Source organism: Saccostrea cucullata, unplaced genomic scaffold (genome assembly GCF_032062105.1).
Source record: "Saccostrea cucullata isolate Sc308-1 unplaced genomic scaffold, CSIRO_AGI_Scuc_v1 ctg11954, whole genome shotgun sequence".
NCBI classification, from domain to species: Eukaryota; Metazoa; Mollusca; class Bivalvia; order Ostreida; family Ostreidae; genus Saccostrea; species Saccostrea cuccullata.
Window position 1 is genome coordinate 21,094 of NW_026939700.1, and position 14,807 is coordinate 35,900.

General features: G+C 38.2%; 1 protein-coding gene and 1 long non-coding RNA gene across 3 annotated transcripts; both read left to right on the forward strand.

Annotated features, from left to right (window-relative positions):
* Nucleotides 1-7,829: 7,829 nt before the first annotated feature.
* Nucleotides 7,830-8,408, forward strand: LOC134253704 (uncharacterized). Its single transcript, XM_062736286.1, has one exon. It carries the CDS (start codon nt 7,830-7,832, stop codon nt 8,406-8,408), a length of 579 nt encoding a protein of 192 aa, XP_062592270.1.
* A 1,653-nt stretch (nt 8,409-10,061) lies between these two features.
* LOC134253707 (uncharacterized) lies at nt 10,062-13,126 on the forward strand. Of its 2 annotated transcripts, XR_009989161.1 has the most exons (4): nt 10,062-10,234; nt 10,326-10,536; nt 11,455-11,586; nt 12,933-13,126. It is a non-coding gene; the product is annotated as an uncharacterized LOC134253707 (long non-coding RNA). The 2 variants fall into 2 exon arrangements; XR_009989160.1 differs by having other exon boundaries at nt 10,062-10,536.
* The last annotated feature ends 1,681 nt before the right edge of the window (nt 13,127-14,807 follow it).

Consider the following 14,807-nt stretch of genomic DNA (forward strand, 5'->3'; position numbering starts at 1 on the left):
AGTCCAGTTACTTAATATACTATAGGAAATGTTCATTGAGAGGCTGGTTGACCCCCTCCCCCAACTATTAATGATATAAGGAAAATGTAGAATCAAAGTTGATACTATAAGAAGTTGGCATTGAAAGTTGACATCTAACCCCTCTCCCCCTCCTCGAAATAGGATTTTCGGATTCTGCCAACTTTTTATGTATGAAAGTAAACAAAAATTTTTCTGGGTGGCCCCTCCACTTTCAAAATCGATGCTACGTGGCTGTTTGACATCAGAATAACTCAATAAATTATTTTGTCAATGTCTTGTTTGGCGAAAAAAAAAATTAAAAGTCGGCTTGTTTTTGCTTACCCATCTTAGCAAATTGATTGGAAATAAAATCGCCAAAAATTATTTAAAGTATTGAGATTTTCAAAAGTACGTCTTTTATTTGACTATAATCACTGCAAGTTCATTCATATGGAGAAGCCACCTTTTGCCGGTGGACAGCTGCAAATTTTATCCTACATGTATACTCGGCACTTAAATTAGGGCCATTGAGCAGTGAGGGAGCTTTTTCGTGCCAGCACCTACTGCAACAGGGAACCTCGGATTGATTAAATCGTCTCATCCAAGGGACCAAAATCATTGTGGGATTCGAACCCGCGACGTAATAAGGATCAACTCTTTACTTTGCAACTCTAGAGCAGACGCCCTAACCACTGTGCCACGAGGGCGACCCGGGGGAGGTGGGGGGGGGGGGGAGTTCACAGAATAAGAAGGCAAAATAAGTTTAATTCATATTGTAAAGATGTCATTATCCGTAGACTCGTGCAGTTTATCTATTTTTACCCGAATTGTTAAAATGAATTAATAATAAAACCTCAATTAAAATAATACATTTGCTATGGAGGGGGAAGACTGACTATAAGTAGTGAGACTTCCCCTGGAAGACTAGCTATGTATTGAGACCCCCCGGGGAAAGTCGCACTACAGTCTTCTTCCAGGGGAAATCAACCATCTAGTGAGATTTCCGAGGGAACAGTATGTTTTGCGGATGCATGTCTGAATGTATAACAAACATCATTTATAAACGTGGGTTCGATGAATAACGTAAAAGGCAGAAAATTGAAAAATATCTATTAACCCGACCAGGGTTTGCCTGAATTCCTAATTTTACCAACACTCGTACGGCGAATTCCCTGCCACCTAGCGTTATAATGCAGCACTACTGTAAAGTCGTGATTTAATATTATATTATTTTAATTATCTGTAATTAGTCTTAATTGTTTCATTTAGAGCCCTATGTTAGATTATGTTTATTTATAGTACGGATACCCGTTGCTCCTTGTGAGCAGCGGCTGTGTAACTTATGTAACTGACCCAGTTAAGAGCGTTGCTCTTCGTGAGCAACCTACTACATATATATACAGGGGACAGAAAGTTTCTGGGTAGAATAGAATAGTAGATACATAGGAGAAGTATAATAGATAGAGATGGAGTTTATTTAATTTGGTCAGTGCTGTTCAAGGATATTTTATTGTGTGCATTCTGTTGGACTATTAAAATTTGAGATCATGTAAATAAATTGTAAAACGATAACCAGGTGTTTTCACTGAAGCAACACTTTACTGAGGAAGCATGGATTAATTATTAACTTAATTCCATTGGATTAAAATATTGTGTGCCGTTTACCGCTCGACGGCGCTACAAGTGGTGGCTAGCGGTGGGATATTTCAATTCCGATTGGATATTATTATTCTGGTGGGATTTAATAACTCCGGTGAAATGTTATCATTCCGGCTGGATTTCATTATTCCGGTGAACTTCTAGTGATATATGTGTGATTTTAATATTTGTGGAGGAATATTCATATATCTGTGAAATACTTGTGAATTATGGAATTTCCAAGGAATCATCCGAACCAGAGACTGGCGTACATCTACGACTATGATGATTCTGGGAATAAAGTTCTTGTTAGGATTGAGCCGTTTGATTTAAGAAAGGAGTGTCCAAATTGCTACAACATGTTTATAAAAACAGAAAATCGTCACAGTTTGCAAATTGGAAGTGAAGGAATTGTGCGACATTTTTACCGATGTCCGGCATGTGGGTGCCGCATTAAGATTCATGCGTAATGAAATGTGATGTGAATAATGTGAATATTTCGCCAAACTGGATTTATTTGTTACTTTTGTGTATGTGACTCATGTGTTGATTGCTATAACATTAATCTGGAATCAACCTGGACATAAGGAATTAAAAATGGAAACTGTGAGAACTCCCGAGACACCAAGAGCGCCGAGAACTCCCGCAGTGCGCCGAAATTTACTGAATTTGATGATGCCGATGCTACAATGCAAAGAAGTCCGGAAGTTGAATTCGATTTGGAGACACCTATTCAGTCTGAAGTAGGGCTGGAAATCGCAGATCAAAATGAACAAAATGTAGGATGGGGAGGCTTTCTAAAATACTGGATTTTAGTGATCGTGTTGTGTATATCAGTGATAGTGGGAATTTATCAACTAATTCCTAAAAATCTAGTGATAGAGTTTACGCGGGAATTTCAATTCATAGTGATTTTCATTTTCCTGACCGCACTAGTGATTAGTATTCTATGGAAAATGTGCTATAGCAGAGGACATACAACGGAACGCACCAGACAGCCTGTAATCAGCACGACAAGGCATAGAACACGGCCTATCATGACACCAAGTTCGGATTCTACATATTTATCACCCAGGGAGCAAACTGGTCATGTTGAGATGAACATTCTTCTTAAACGAGTATTTAAGGGGGACGGATCTTCAATCTGGAGTGAATTCATAAGATACTTTGAGAATGTTGCAAATTTAAATCAGTGGACTCAACAGCGTATGAGACGTTACTACCCTCCGAGATCAGGCAGAGGCATATGCATACGGACTACCCGAGAATACATTACAAGATTACAATTCTCTTAAAACTGCCTTGAACCAGAGATTTGGGCATACTGCCTTAAAAGAAAGTTACATTGCGGAAGCTAAATTACGCCGTAAAAAGGGAAACGAGACTTTTAGGGATTTTGGTCAAGCAATTGAGGATTTATACAGGCATGCTTTCCCTGATAACCGGGATTTTGTAACGGAGAGTTCTCTGAAGACTTTCCTGGACAATTGCAGCTCAAACGAGGATTTTAGGCTTGCTGTGAAGCGAACACGTCCAAAGAATCTCTCTGAGGCCATAACTGCAACTATGCAAGAGGAGTGCATTAGATTCACAGAAAACAGGAAGCACAAACTGTACGCACCGCAAGTATACGAGGTCAAGGAAAACAGGCGTTTAATCCCGGAAAATAAATCTACATGTTCGATTAAGTCAACAAAGAGGTGTTTCAAGTGTAATTCGCTTCAGCATTTGATGCGAGATTATCCTAAGAATGTAAGACCTAATTCCGGAACTGGGATCCGGAGGAGCCATGTCTCCAACAGAAGCCAACAGTAAAACCAGGATCGACCGAGGCAGTAGGCCATGCGTCGGTCATAGAACAGGAGAGGCCTAGTACAGATGATGTATATGTGAAACATCACATGGCATTTGCAGAAACGAAAACTGATGAAACGCACACTGATTTGAAACAAATGGAGGAACAGCCTAACTGCGCAACTCAATCTTGTGTAGTGGTGGATGGAAAGCCTGATATGACAGTAAAAGGCTTATTAGAGGGAACAGAAGTAGAGTGGAAAATCGACACTGGTGCGGCAAATACTTTCATCTCTGAAGACGTTTATTATAGTATTCTTCCTCAGAACAGACCTGTACTGGAGCAAGTGAGAAAGAAATTTGAGACTGCAGACGGAAGACCAATGAATGTTATAGGGACTGCTAACATGATTTTAACTTTTGGGCAGACAGATATTTATTTTCGAGTATTTGTGGGCGGCGTGAAGTGTAACCTGCTTGGAAAAGACTTTATGATGAAATATGAATGTCACTGGGATTATCGGAATCACAACTTGATGATGAGATGTGTGCACACAAGCGAGAATGCAGAGATTAGCTGTCGTGTTCGTTCAGTGGAGAATATTGTAATTCCGGCGAGACACGAAGCTGTGATAAAATCCAGAGTGATTCCTAGTACTAATATGGAAGGTATATTAGTACCGATGATGAAATTTGTCAACACACATGGACTTGTGGTTGGACGTGTATTAGTGAATACTAAAAACAGCGTTATATTTGTGCGTGTTTTTAACCCAGGAGACAAAGCAGTTTGTGTTAAGGAAAACACGGAAATTGCTTTAGTGAAACCTGTTAATTACGTCAGTGACGAGGTGCGGAATTCAGATGTGTGCAATATAGAAACTGGACAGAATTCTGAGGATATTCCTGAATTTCTGAGGGAAATGTATCAAGAAGGATGCAAAAACCTAACCCCACAACAAGCAGTTAAATTCAAACAGTTTTTACTTTGTCGGAAATCTGCATTTGCTGACCCCGAAATGCCCTGCAGCGCTCAAATGTTGGAGAACATCGGATTAACTTGAAAGATGAAACGCCATTTAAAGAACCCGTAAGGAGAGTACCAATATTTAAGCGAGAGATATTGGATGCGGAGATTAATAAACTGAGAACTCAAGGGTTGATTGAAGAATCAGTAAGTCCTAGGTCATCTCCCCTTGTACTAGTGCAAAAGAAAGACAAGACCTGGAGATTATGTGTGGATTATCGGCGTCTGAATGCTCAAACCATTAAAGATGCCTATCCTATCCCGAGAATTGCGGAAGATTTAGATGCGTTATCCGGATCTACATGGTTTACTTCACTTGACCTTAATATGGCTTATCATCAAATCCCAATGCGAGAGTGTGACAAGGAGAAAACAGCCTTTGGAACTCCACGGGGAGGACTGTATCAATATACAGTCATGCCTTTTGGACTGTGCAATGCCCCCGCTACTTTTCAAAGAGTAATAGAGCAAACCTTAAGAGGTTTACAGTGGCACATAGCAGTATTGTATTTAGACGACATTATTGTGTATAGCCGAGAATTCGAGGAGCATTTAAAGAACTCGAGTTTAGTATTTGATAGATTAGAGAATGCTAATTTAAAATTGAAGGCCAAGGAATGCAGTTTCTTTAATCATGAAGTGAGTTTTCTAGGACATATAGTATCTGCTGAAGGAATCAAAACAGACCCAAGCAAGACAGAATCTGTAGTGGACTGGCACATTCCACGGAACGTTACAGAATTGCGTAGTTTTCTTGGATTAGTTTCGTATTACAGGCGTTTTATCAAAGACTTTGCAAAAATTGCTAAATGCCTTCACGAACTTACCTGTAAAAATCAACCATGGAATTGGACTTCCGAATGTGATGAAGCATTTAATCACCTGAAATCAAAGTTAGTGAGTGCACCTATCCTAAGTTACCCGGATATAAACGGAGGAGTTTTTATTTTGGATACGGATGCCAGCAATGACGCAATAGGAGCAGTGTTATCACAGATTCAGGACGGACAGGAAAAAGTGATAGCCTACGGAAGTCGTACTCTTACAAAAGCTGAGAGAAATTATTGTATTACGCGAAAAGAAATGTTAGCACTTGTTTACTTCATAAAACATTTCAAACATTACTTGCTTGGACGAGAATTCATTCTGAGGACAGATCATGGATCACTTGTGTGGCTACATAAGTTTAAAGAACCTGATGGACAAATCGCTCGTTGGCTTCAACAACTAGCTTCATATACGTTTCAAATTCAGCATAATAGACCTGGAAAACGCCATGGAAACGCGGACGGATTAACTAGGATTAATACCCAGAATGGACAATGTAAACAGTGCAAAATGAATGTGACAGAGGAGCCAAGTGATACAAAATATTATCACATAGAGGACTTGCGGAAATTAGCTAACAGTGGAGATCACGAGTCTTGTAATTACGTGTGTGACATAAAAACCCTATTTCCAGAAACGGATAGGAAACGAATCTGTGTTATTTAAGTGATAATTCGCAACCTCACAGGACCTCGAAACGTATTCCAAATCGACCTGTACAAGCTAAACCTAGGAAACAGCCTGAAACATCGTTGTGTTTAGACAATATTAGAGAACTTCAGTTGACTGATGACAATATATCACCATTTCTTAAGTGGAAAGAAGACCCGGATTTTCCAAAACCAGCAATAGAATCAGTGTCAAGTCTTGGTTTTGAGAGCAAATTTCTCTATTCACGATGGGAATTACTGACTGTAAACCAAGGTTTTTTGTGTATTAAATGGATTGAGGACAGCACAGAACGCTTAAGAATCGTAGTGCCTCGGAAATTACGGAACGCTGTAATGTGGAATTTTCATGATGCTGTGACAGCTGGACATTTAGGAGTAAGACGCACATATGAATAACTTAACAGAAGCAATTATTACTGGCCTCATTTTCGGAGATATGTTCAGGATTATATTTCTTCGTGTGATATTTGTGAGGAACGGAAAAATCCATACAGGAAGAAAAGGAGCTATATGAAAACTTATATGAGTGGTGTTAAATTCGAAAGAGTTGGTGTGGATATAGCTGGACCGTTTCCGAAATCAGCAAATGGATTCGTATATATTCTAGTGCTTTCGGATTACTTTACTAAATTCATGGAAATATTTCCCCTCAGGAATATTGAAGCCGAAACAGTAGCCGAAACTATGTTTAGAGGATGGATTAAACGCTATGGATGCCCGCAAGAAATACACTCAGACCAAGGTGCCCAATTTGAGAGTCAGTTATTTCGGGAAATGTGCAAATTCCCGCAAATCAACAAAACACGCACCACGTCTTATCATCCGCAATCTGATGGAATGATTGAAAGACTAAACAGGACCATCAAAGATATGCTATCTAAGTATATTTCGGTGAATCAAACAGACTGGGATAAATTCATAGATGGTATTGTGTTTGCGTATAATAGCACTGTACATGAATCAACTGGACTAACACCGTACAGAATGGTATTCGGCGAAGAAATGACTCTTCCAGTGAATCTAATGACAGAAAATTTGGATAGTGACGAAGAGAGAATGTTCGGAAATACAGCGGAATATGTGCGTAATCTAGAGAAAAATCTGTGTGAAATGTATGACATTGTGAGAACTACAACGAATCAAAGTTCTGAGAGACAAAAACGAGCTTATGATCGGAATGTTCGTTCTATTAATTATGAAGTTGGAGATTTAGTTCGCCGGAGCCAGCCTAAAGTTGCTGTCGGATGTAAAACTAAACTAGCCCGAAAATGGACAGGACCTTGGATTGTTGTCAAAAGACTCAGTGATGTTTTATTCCAAATAAAACATTCAGAGAAATCAATACCAGTAGTCATCCATTCAGACAATATCAAACTGTATCGAGGGAATAAACAATATCCGTCAAAACAAAGCCCCGAATACACGCGTGACCAGCCGGAGAGAGCACCCGCTACGCATCGCCGCGCTCGATTCAGCAGACGAAAGCAAAACGCTTTGAAGACGCCGCCAGTTCGTCCACCCGTCGCAGACGCCAGACTTCAGTCACCAGCCGCCAGCCAATCAGATTCCGAGTTGGAGAATGACACGCCCCAGATTCCCCCGACCCAGACAACCAGGCACGGGAGGATTATAAAAAGACCGCTTCGCTTCAGAGACAATCACTTGTACTTATAATTGATATGCGTTGCGATATCTGTTGGAAAATATTTTCAAGAGCCAGCAACCTTAACTTACACGTGAAAGAACAACATGCATCTGATCTTGAGTGTTTAAAGTGTAACTTTTGCCAGAGGACATTTACCAGAATCTATAACTTACGGAGACACTACAGACTTGTTCACAAACTAGATGGGACCACATTGAGTGAAGCCATGGATCGGAAAAGATATTCGGTGAAAAGACAAAGTTACGAAGAGGCTCAGAAACCTGTGTACGTCTTAAGCGAACAGTACGAGAACATTTCCTCCGACGAAGAATTTACCACAGAGAATGACAGAGATGAACAGCCAAAACAGCAAAGTGAGCTAGATTTCTTAGAAGATATTTCGTTGGATTCGGGTGATATACCATCAGACGACTTTGTGAGGGACTTGTTGGACGCCGAGAACCTGACTCGACCTGAGGAGGAGGACATAGACGATGAGGGACGTAGTGAAACCCCCGAGAGTCGCGTGGAATACGAAACCCTGTCCGAGCGTGAAGAAAGTGACAATGAACACAACAATGTGACGCAAGTTAAATCAACAATTTGTTTGATTCTTAATAAAGTGACCACTACTTTTCCTGATGGAAAAATTGAAGTTAGTAGGGATTCGCAAATCTTATATTCCGAAGACATTGATCCGGAAAACGTGGACTTTAACTCTGTGGCCAGTGAAGTATTCGAGGAAGTGAAAGAACATTGCCGAGAAGGAAAAACGCGTGTTATTAGAGGAGACTTTTCTATGTAGATGTGACTTTGTAAATATCAACTTGTATATATTTATTTGATTTTGTTTTATATGCTATTGATTGGGCAGCACTGATAATTATTTCTAAATACGTGATATTTTTATTCTTTTGTATGGAACCAAAAGCTAAGAAGGGGGAAGTTGTAAAGTCGTGATTTAATGTTATATTATTTTAATTATCTGTAATTAGTCTTAATTGTTTCATTTAGAACCCTATGTTAGATTATGTTTATTTATAGTACGGATACCCGTTGCTCCTTGTGAGCAGCGGCTGTGTAACTTATGTAACTGACCCAGTTAAGAGCGTTGCTCTTCGTGAGCAACCTACTACATATATATACAGGGGACAGAAAGTTTCTGGGTAGAATAGAATAGTAGATGCATAGGAGAAGTATAATAGATAGAGATGGAGTTTATTAGGGCCCCGCTCAGCGGGCGCCCTATAGTGATCAGTCTGTCCGTCCGTCCGTCTGTCCATCCGGCTGTCCGTCCGTCAGTCCGTCCGAGATCTCTTGTCCGGAGCATATCTTCTCTCCCCTTGGCCCAATCTGGCTCATACTTTACCCACAAAGTGCCCTTGGGCAACTGGTGTGCAGTGACCTTGAACCATGTTTGTAGGTCAAAGGTCAAGGTCATAGCAGAATTGTGTGAAAAATCCTTGTCCGGAGCATATCTTCTCTCCCCTTGGCCCAATCTGGCTCACACTTCATCCACAAAGTGCCTATGAGTAACCGGTGTGCAGTGACCTTGAACCATGTTTCTAGGTCAAAGGTCAAGGGGTCAAGGCCATAGCAGAATTGTGTGAAAATCCTTGTCCGGAGCATATCTTCTCTCCCCTTGGCCCAATCTGACTCATTCTTCAGCCACAAAGTGCCCATGGGTAACCGGTGTGCAGTAAACTTGAACCATGTTTCTAGGTCTAAGGTCAAGGTCATAGCAGAATTGTGTGAAAAATCCTTGTCTGGAGCATATCTTCTCTCCCCTTGGCCCAATCTGGCTCATACGTCACTCAAAGAGTGTCTTTGGGTAACCGGCGTGCAGTGACCTTGATCCATGTTTCTAGGTCAAAGGTCAAGGTCATAACTGACTTGAAAAATTCTTGTCCGGAGCATATCTTTTCTCTCCTTGGCCCAGTCTGGCTCATACGTCACTCAAAGAGTGCTTTTGGGTAACTGGTGTGCAGTGACCTTGAACGATGTTTCTAGGTCAAAGGTCATAGCAGACTTGAATGAAAAATCCTTGACCCAATCTGGCTCATTTCACTCACAGAGTGCCACTGGTCAGTGGATGTGTAGTGACTTTAATTGGTCGAAGTTTCTAGGCAATAGTCAGAATTAGCCTCTATGTTTAAAATCTTTGCTTGGTGCATAATTTTTTCCCTTAATTCCAGTAAATTTTTATAACTGAGGAAACAAGATAACTTATATCTGTAAAATCGCAGTATCTGTGAAGTCATACTAAATTACTTTCACTGTAATACACAAATGTTCCTCTTCAAAATATACCTTTTACATTTACATGTTCATTGTTGAAAGCGGGGCCCTTTGAGATGGTCACCATCTCAATGATATCTAGTTTAATTTGGTCAGTGCTGTTCAAGGATATTTTATAGTGTGCATTCTGTTGGACTATTAAAATTTGAGATCATGTAAATGGGTACATCCCACTAATTATTTTTAGAATCGGTAGGAGAAGAAAGTAGTGCAGAAAAAATTACAAGTTCCTTAATTTGCAGACTTGCATAAAAAAAATTGGGCAGATGTACTGAACTGAGCCTCACACTTGTTGATAAGGAGTATCTTTCCTACCAAAAAAGCTTGGAAAATGTAATTTATCAAGAAGATCAGCTGAATTATTTTGTGTATAATAACGCCAGTGATAATTCTGAAATTCCCCTACTTTCACTTTCATTTTCAGAGGTTCCCGCAGACATACGCATTTTGCCGGAAAACGAATCTGACATGCCACCTCGAGATTTTAACCAAGGAAAGACAAGTTGATGTGCTTTGATTTGAGGGGTCACTCACTTCTGAACGAAAATTAGGGACATCGCTATGAGAAGAAACGTTAACATTGTCGCCTATGGGAAAACAATTAGTGGACTGTACCCATATTCGGAAGCCTATAAGTAAGTGAAAGATGTCATAAATCTTGAATTCATTTCAAAGTTGGTGTTTTCTATTATTTTCAGTTGTTCAAATTTATGAAAAAAACAATTCTTTTATTGTTGATACACATTTTTAAACAAATTGATTCATAAATAAAGTGTCTAGCCCCCCCCCCCCCCCCCTGAACAGTCAACATGCTCATACATGTATCACCCATTGTTTACACATGTATCATGTAGATTAAATGTATCGATTTATATAATTTATTTATTCAGAGTCATAAATGTATAATTTGATTAAGAAGGAATTATGTAGATGTACATGCTCCACTGTGGTTTATTTTCAATACACAAAAATTCACAAATGAGTTCGGGATCGGTATTCAATCGGGGTCAAGGTCGAAGTGAAAGTAGACTTAGCAGAAAGTTATCAAAACTGTTCAGTGCAGTGTTTAGCAGTATATAGGTGATGTGCATTTGTATTTTACACAGGAGGTAAGAGGTATACCTTAGTACAATATTTGTGAATAACAATTTGGAACATGTCGATGATCGGCACGTCACATACATGACATACATCATTTCAGATCAGTTGCGCGGTGAAGCTGGTTACAGTTGTCTGGGAGTTAAACGATGTGTGTGAACGTGCACATTAACTGATTTTTCTCATATTTTTTAGCAATTGCATTACATGTATTTGTTGAATGTACAATTATTGTCAGTAAAACATGATTTTTACCTATTTTGCTGAATTAACTTAATTACCAATGTTAACAGTGTGATTTCAGGTGGGAGCAAATTAATCATTTTTAAAATTAATTAATTTCAAGTAATGGGCATAAAAGGAATATGGTAAAATTGTACGCGTTGAATGTCTGTGTGTCTGTCTGTTTGCAAATGTGATATTGTGCCATTTATTGTATTGATTTTTTTTTTTAGGTTCATGGTGATTGGTACAGGAAAAACATGAGGTCCATGCAGATGGTGTTTAAAACTATTGGCCAGCAAATGCACACCCATTTGAATACATCTTGAAACAGCACCAGCAGAATGTGACAGTCGACAAAATGTGTAAGTTAAAGTTTTCTAAAAAAAAAAAAAAAAAATTCATTGAAGTGGGGGATGGGGTGGGGGTGAGGAAATTTACATATTTAATAGGTGATCAGAATGTGAAAGTATTTAGCTATAACTAATCTGTACATGCACTGCTATATACATTTTGCACTTATATAGATTTTTTTCTTATTTAAGAATTTCAAATTAATTAGATCTACATCTTTGTTTTGTAAATTATGCATTATTAAGATTACACGGATATAAGAATTGAAGTTTCATGAATATTTGACAGTCGACATTATGCGATTTGTCAGAAAATTCAAAATTTTGTCTCATTTTCCTACAAATTACAAAATGGTTACCATGGAAACAAAACAACTTTAGTGGATTTTTTATTTAATCTGCAAAACCACATATTTTTATTTTTTAAAGTTAATAATAGTATATAAGCACTTATTTTGTCTTATATGAAAAGTACGGGAAAAGTAATGATACACATGTATTGAGCTATCCATTATTATGATGTCATTGTGACGTCATAGATGAGTAAATTTGCATTGGTATAAAAATTGCTTTGAAACAAATGATTCTATATAGGAATATAAAGGCTTATAACTTTTTTATTCATAGACCAAATTTCATGAATGATACATCAATGGACAGGAAATAATCAGTTCTTTTTTATTTTACTACTTTCGGGGTATTTGTGAACTTCATTTTTTTGTCATTTCTGGAGAAACTATGAATTAGAGGGTGAAAAGTGGTCATATTTTGTGCGGAAATACATTAATTTTTTAAAAAAAGTGAAATTGACCCAATTAAGTGCTTGATTATGATTTGACTATATGTATTTGAAGTTATGAAGTTGATTAAGAATGGTATAAATGTGTTAATAGGCTTAAATTTGACCTAAAACTTGGGTGCAGTTTTGGCTAGATTGGAGCATTTTTTAAGGATATTACACATAGAACTGTAAATGCTGTAAAATCTTAATTAATTGTTGAATTTTCATGAAACTTGGCATGATGTCTCTACTTATGCTCTAGATTGACAAACAGTGTGAAATATTGTAAAATCAAAAAAATGCTTTTTCATATTGGGTACATCCCACTAATTATTTTTAGAATCGGTAGGAGAAGAAAGTAGTGCAGAAAAAATTACAAGTTCCTTAATTTGCAGACTTGCATAAAAAAAATTGGGCAGATGTACTGAACTGAGCCTCACACTTGTTGATAAGGAGTATCTTTCCTACCAAAAAAGCTTGGAAAATGTAATTTATCAAGAAGATCAGCTGAATTATTTTGTGTATAATAACGCCAGTGATAATTCTGAAATTCCCCTACTTTCACTTTCATTTTCAGAGGTTCCCGCAGACATACGCATTTTGCCGGAAAACGAATCTGACATGCCACCTCGAGATTTTAACCAAGGAAAGACAAGTTGATGTGCTTTGATTTGAGGGGTCACTCACTTCTGAACGAAAATTAGGGACATCGCTATGAGAAGAAACGTTAACATTGTCGCCTATGGGAAAACAATTAGTGGACTGTACCCAAATAAATTGTAAAACTATAACCAGGTGTTTTCACTGAAGCAACACTTCATTGAGGAAGCATGGATTAATTATTAACTTAATTCCACTGGATTAAAATATTGTGTGCCGTTTACCGCTCGACGGCGCTACACTACATTTTGACTACTTGCATTCGTCTTCATTGAATATGCTTCAGTGTTTGCGTGTATGAAATAACCTTTGTAATAGAGATAAAAATAATAATTCATTAAAGAAACTGTATCAATTTAAAGGAAGTAGAATGAATTTACAAAAATAAAGCAATAAAGAAGTATAGACAAGATGAAGAATGATGAAATTGAAAGTGAAATGTAATAAAGTTGAGTAAGAAAACGATAAAGTGACATGTAATTACAATAATAACAAAGAATAAAGAAGTAGGCAGAATAAGAATAAAAGCAAGATACATAGAGTTTTGGCGGTAATTCCCTTCCATACACGTCATCAACCAGTGAACACAAACACACAAAATGCAACTTGGAGCCAAACATTCTCCCCGAAACAAAATTTGTCTGAACAAATTTATTAAACAAATTGTCAATGGATGAAAACTTCCTGGGAGCCAGCAACAATTTTGCTAATGATATAGCCTCCTTGAAAAACTACATTGATAAAACCGGGGAAAGGAAGCATACATTAATGACAATTATAATATCCTAACTATCTAAGAAAGATGACTTATTACCAAATATCATTACATAATAAACAACATATCAAAGCATCACTGATATACTTCCTATTTCAAACTGTTGTGATTTTAATTAATACCATATTCTATGTCATAAAGACTTGGACTTCAGGAATGATGCAGCCATGGTCCATGATTGCTTACTTTTGGGGTTACTGATATTACCGGATTGGTTAAGAAATACTGCAACGATTGCTGTATTCTATCAAGAAACATGCTATTGCCCAAGAAGTTTAGGTGAACTTTGTCTTTGAAGAGATTTGGACCTGCATATCTGAGCTCCGGATATCTAATATCCTTCCCCCCAAGTTTAAGGATGTGAGTTGCTACAAAGCTATTTAGACGAACTCTAGCCCGCTCTAATGCTAAATGATCCACTTCCCCCAATGTGCCCTGGGTAGGACTTGTGTCTAATTAACTGGAGATTTGCCCCAAATGAAGAAGAGCCGGTATGCAAAAAGGCATGGTTAACTATTGAGGATCCTACAATCCAAAATCTCTTGTGATCTACAATGATATGCATGATTCAATATTAAGGACTAGAATATCTGCCCCATTAAAAAACACTAACACCCCAATGAAACAGGTTATTCTAGTTAACACCTTATGTATTTGTAGGACTCCAAAGTGCGATGAGACTCCAAAGTCGGATGGTCAAGCCGAAGTCCGATGGTCTACGTTTGACACGCTTAAGTCCGATGGTGCAGAAAACAACGTTTATGACGTCAAAGTACTAATGCGCCAAACTATGCAAAGGTTTTATATGAGTAGTTTTATTATGTGAAAACTCACCCTTATCTCAGTGATAGGTGCAAAACGAACCCTAATCGCTCGAAAAGTGTGTAGGCCTAACAACTTTATAGATATCTTGGGTGGGTGCGATACTAACCCTAATAACTCGACTAGTGTGCTAGAACTAACCCTGATTCAAAGCAATTAAAAGGACTAACCCTAATCACTTGAGAGGTGTGTGAG

Coding starts and splice junctions, on each gene's coding strand:
- LOC134253704 (XM_062736286.1), top strand. CDS start 7,830: ATGGATCGGAAAAGATATTCGGTGAAAAGACAAAGTTACGAAGAGGCT.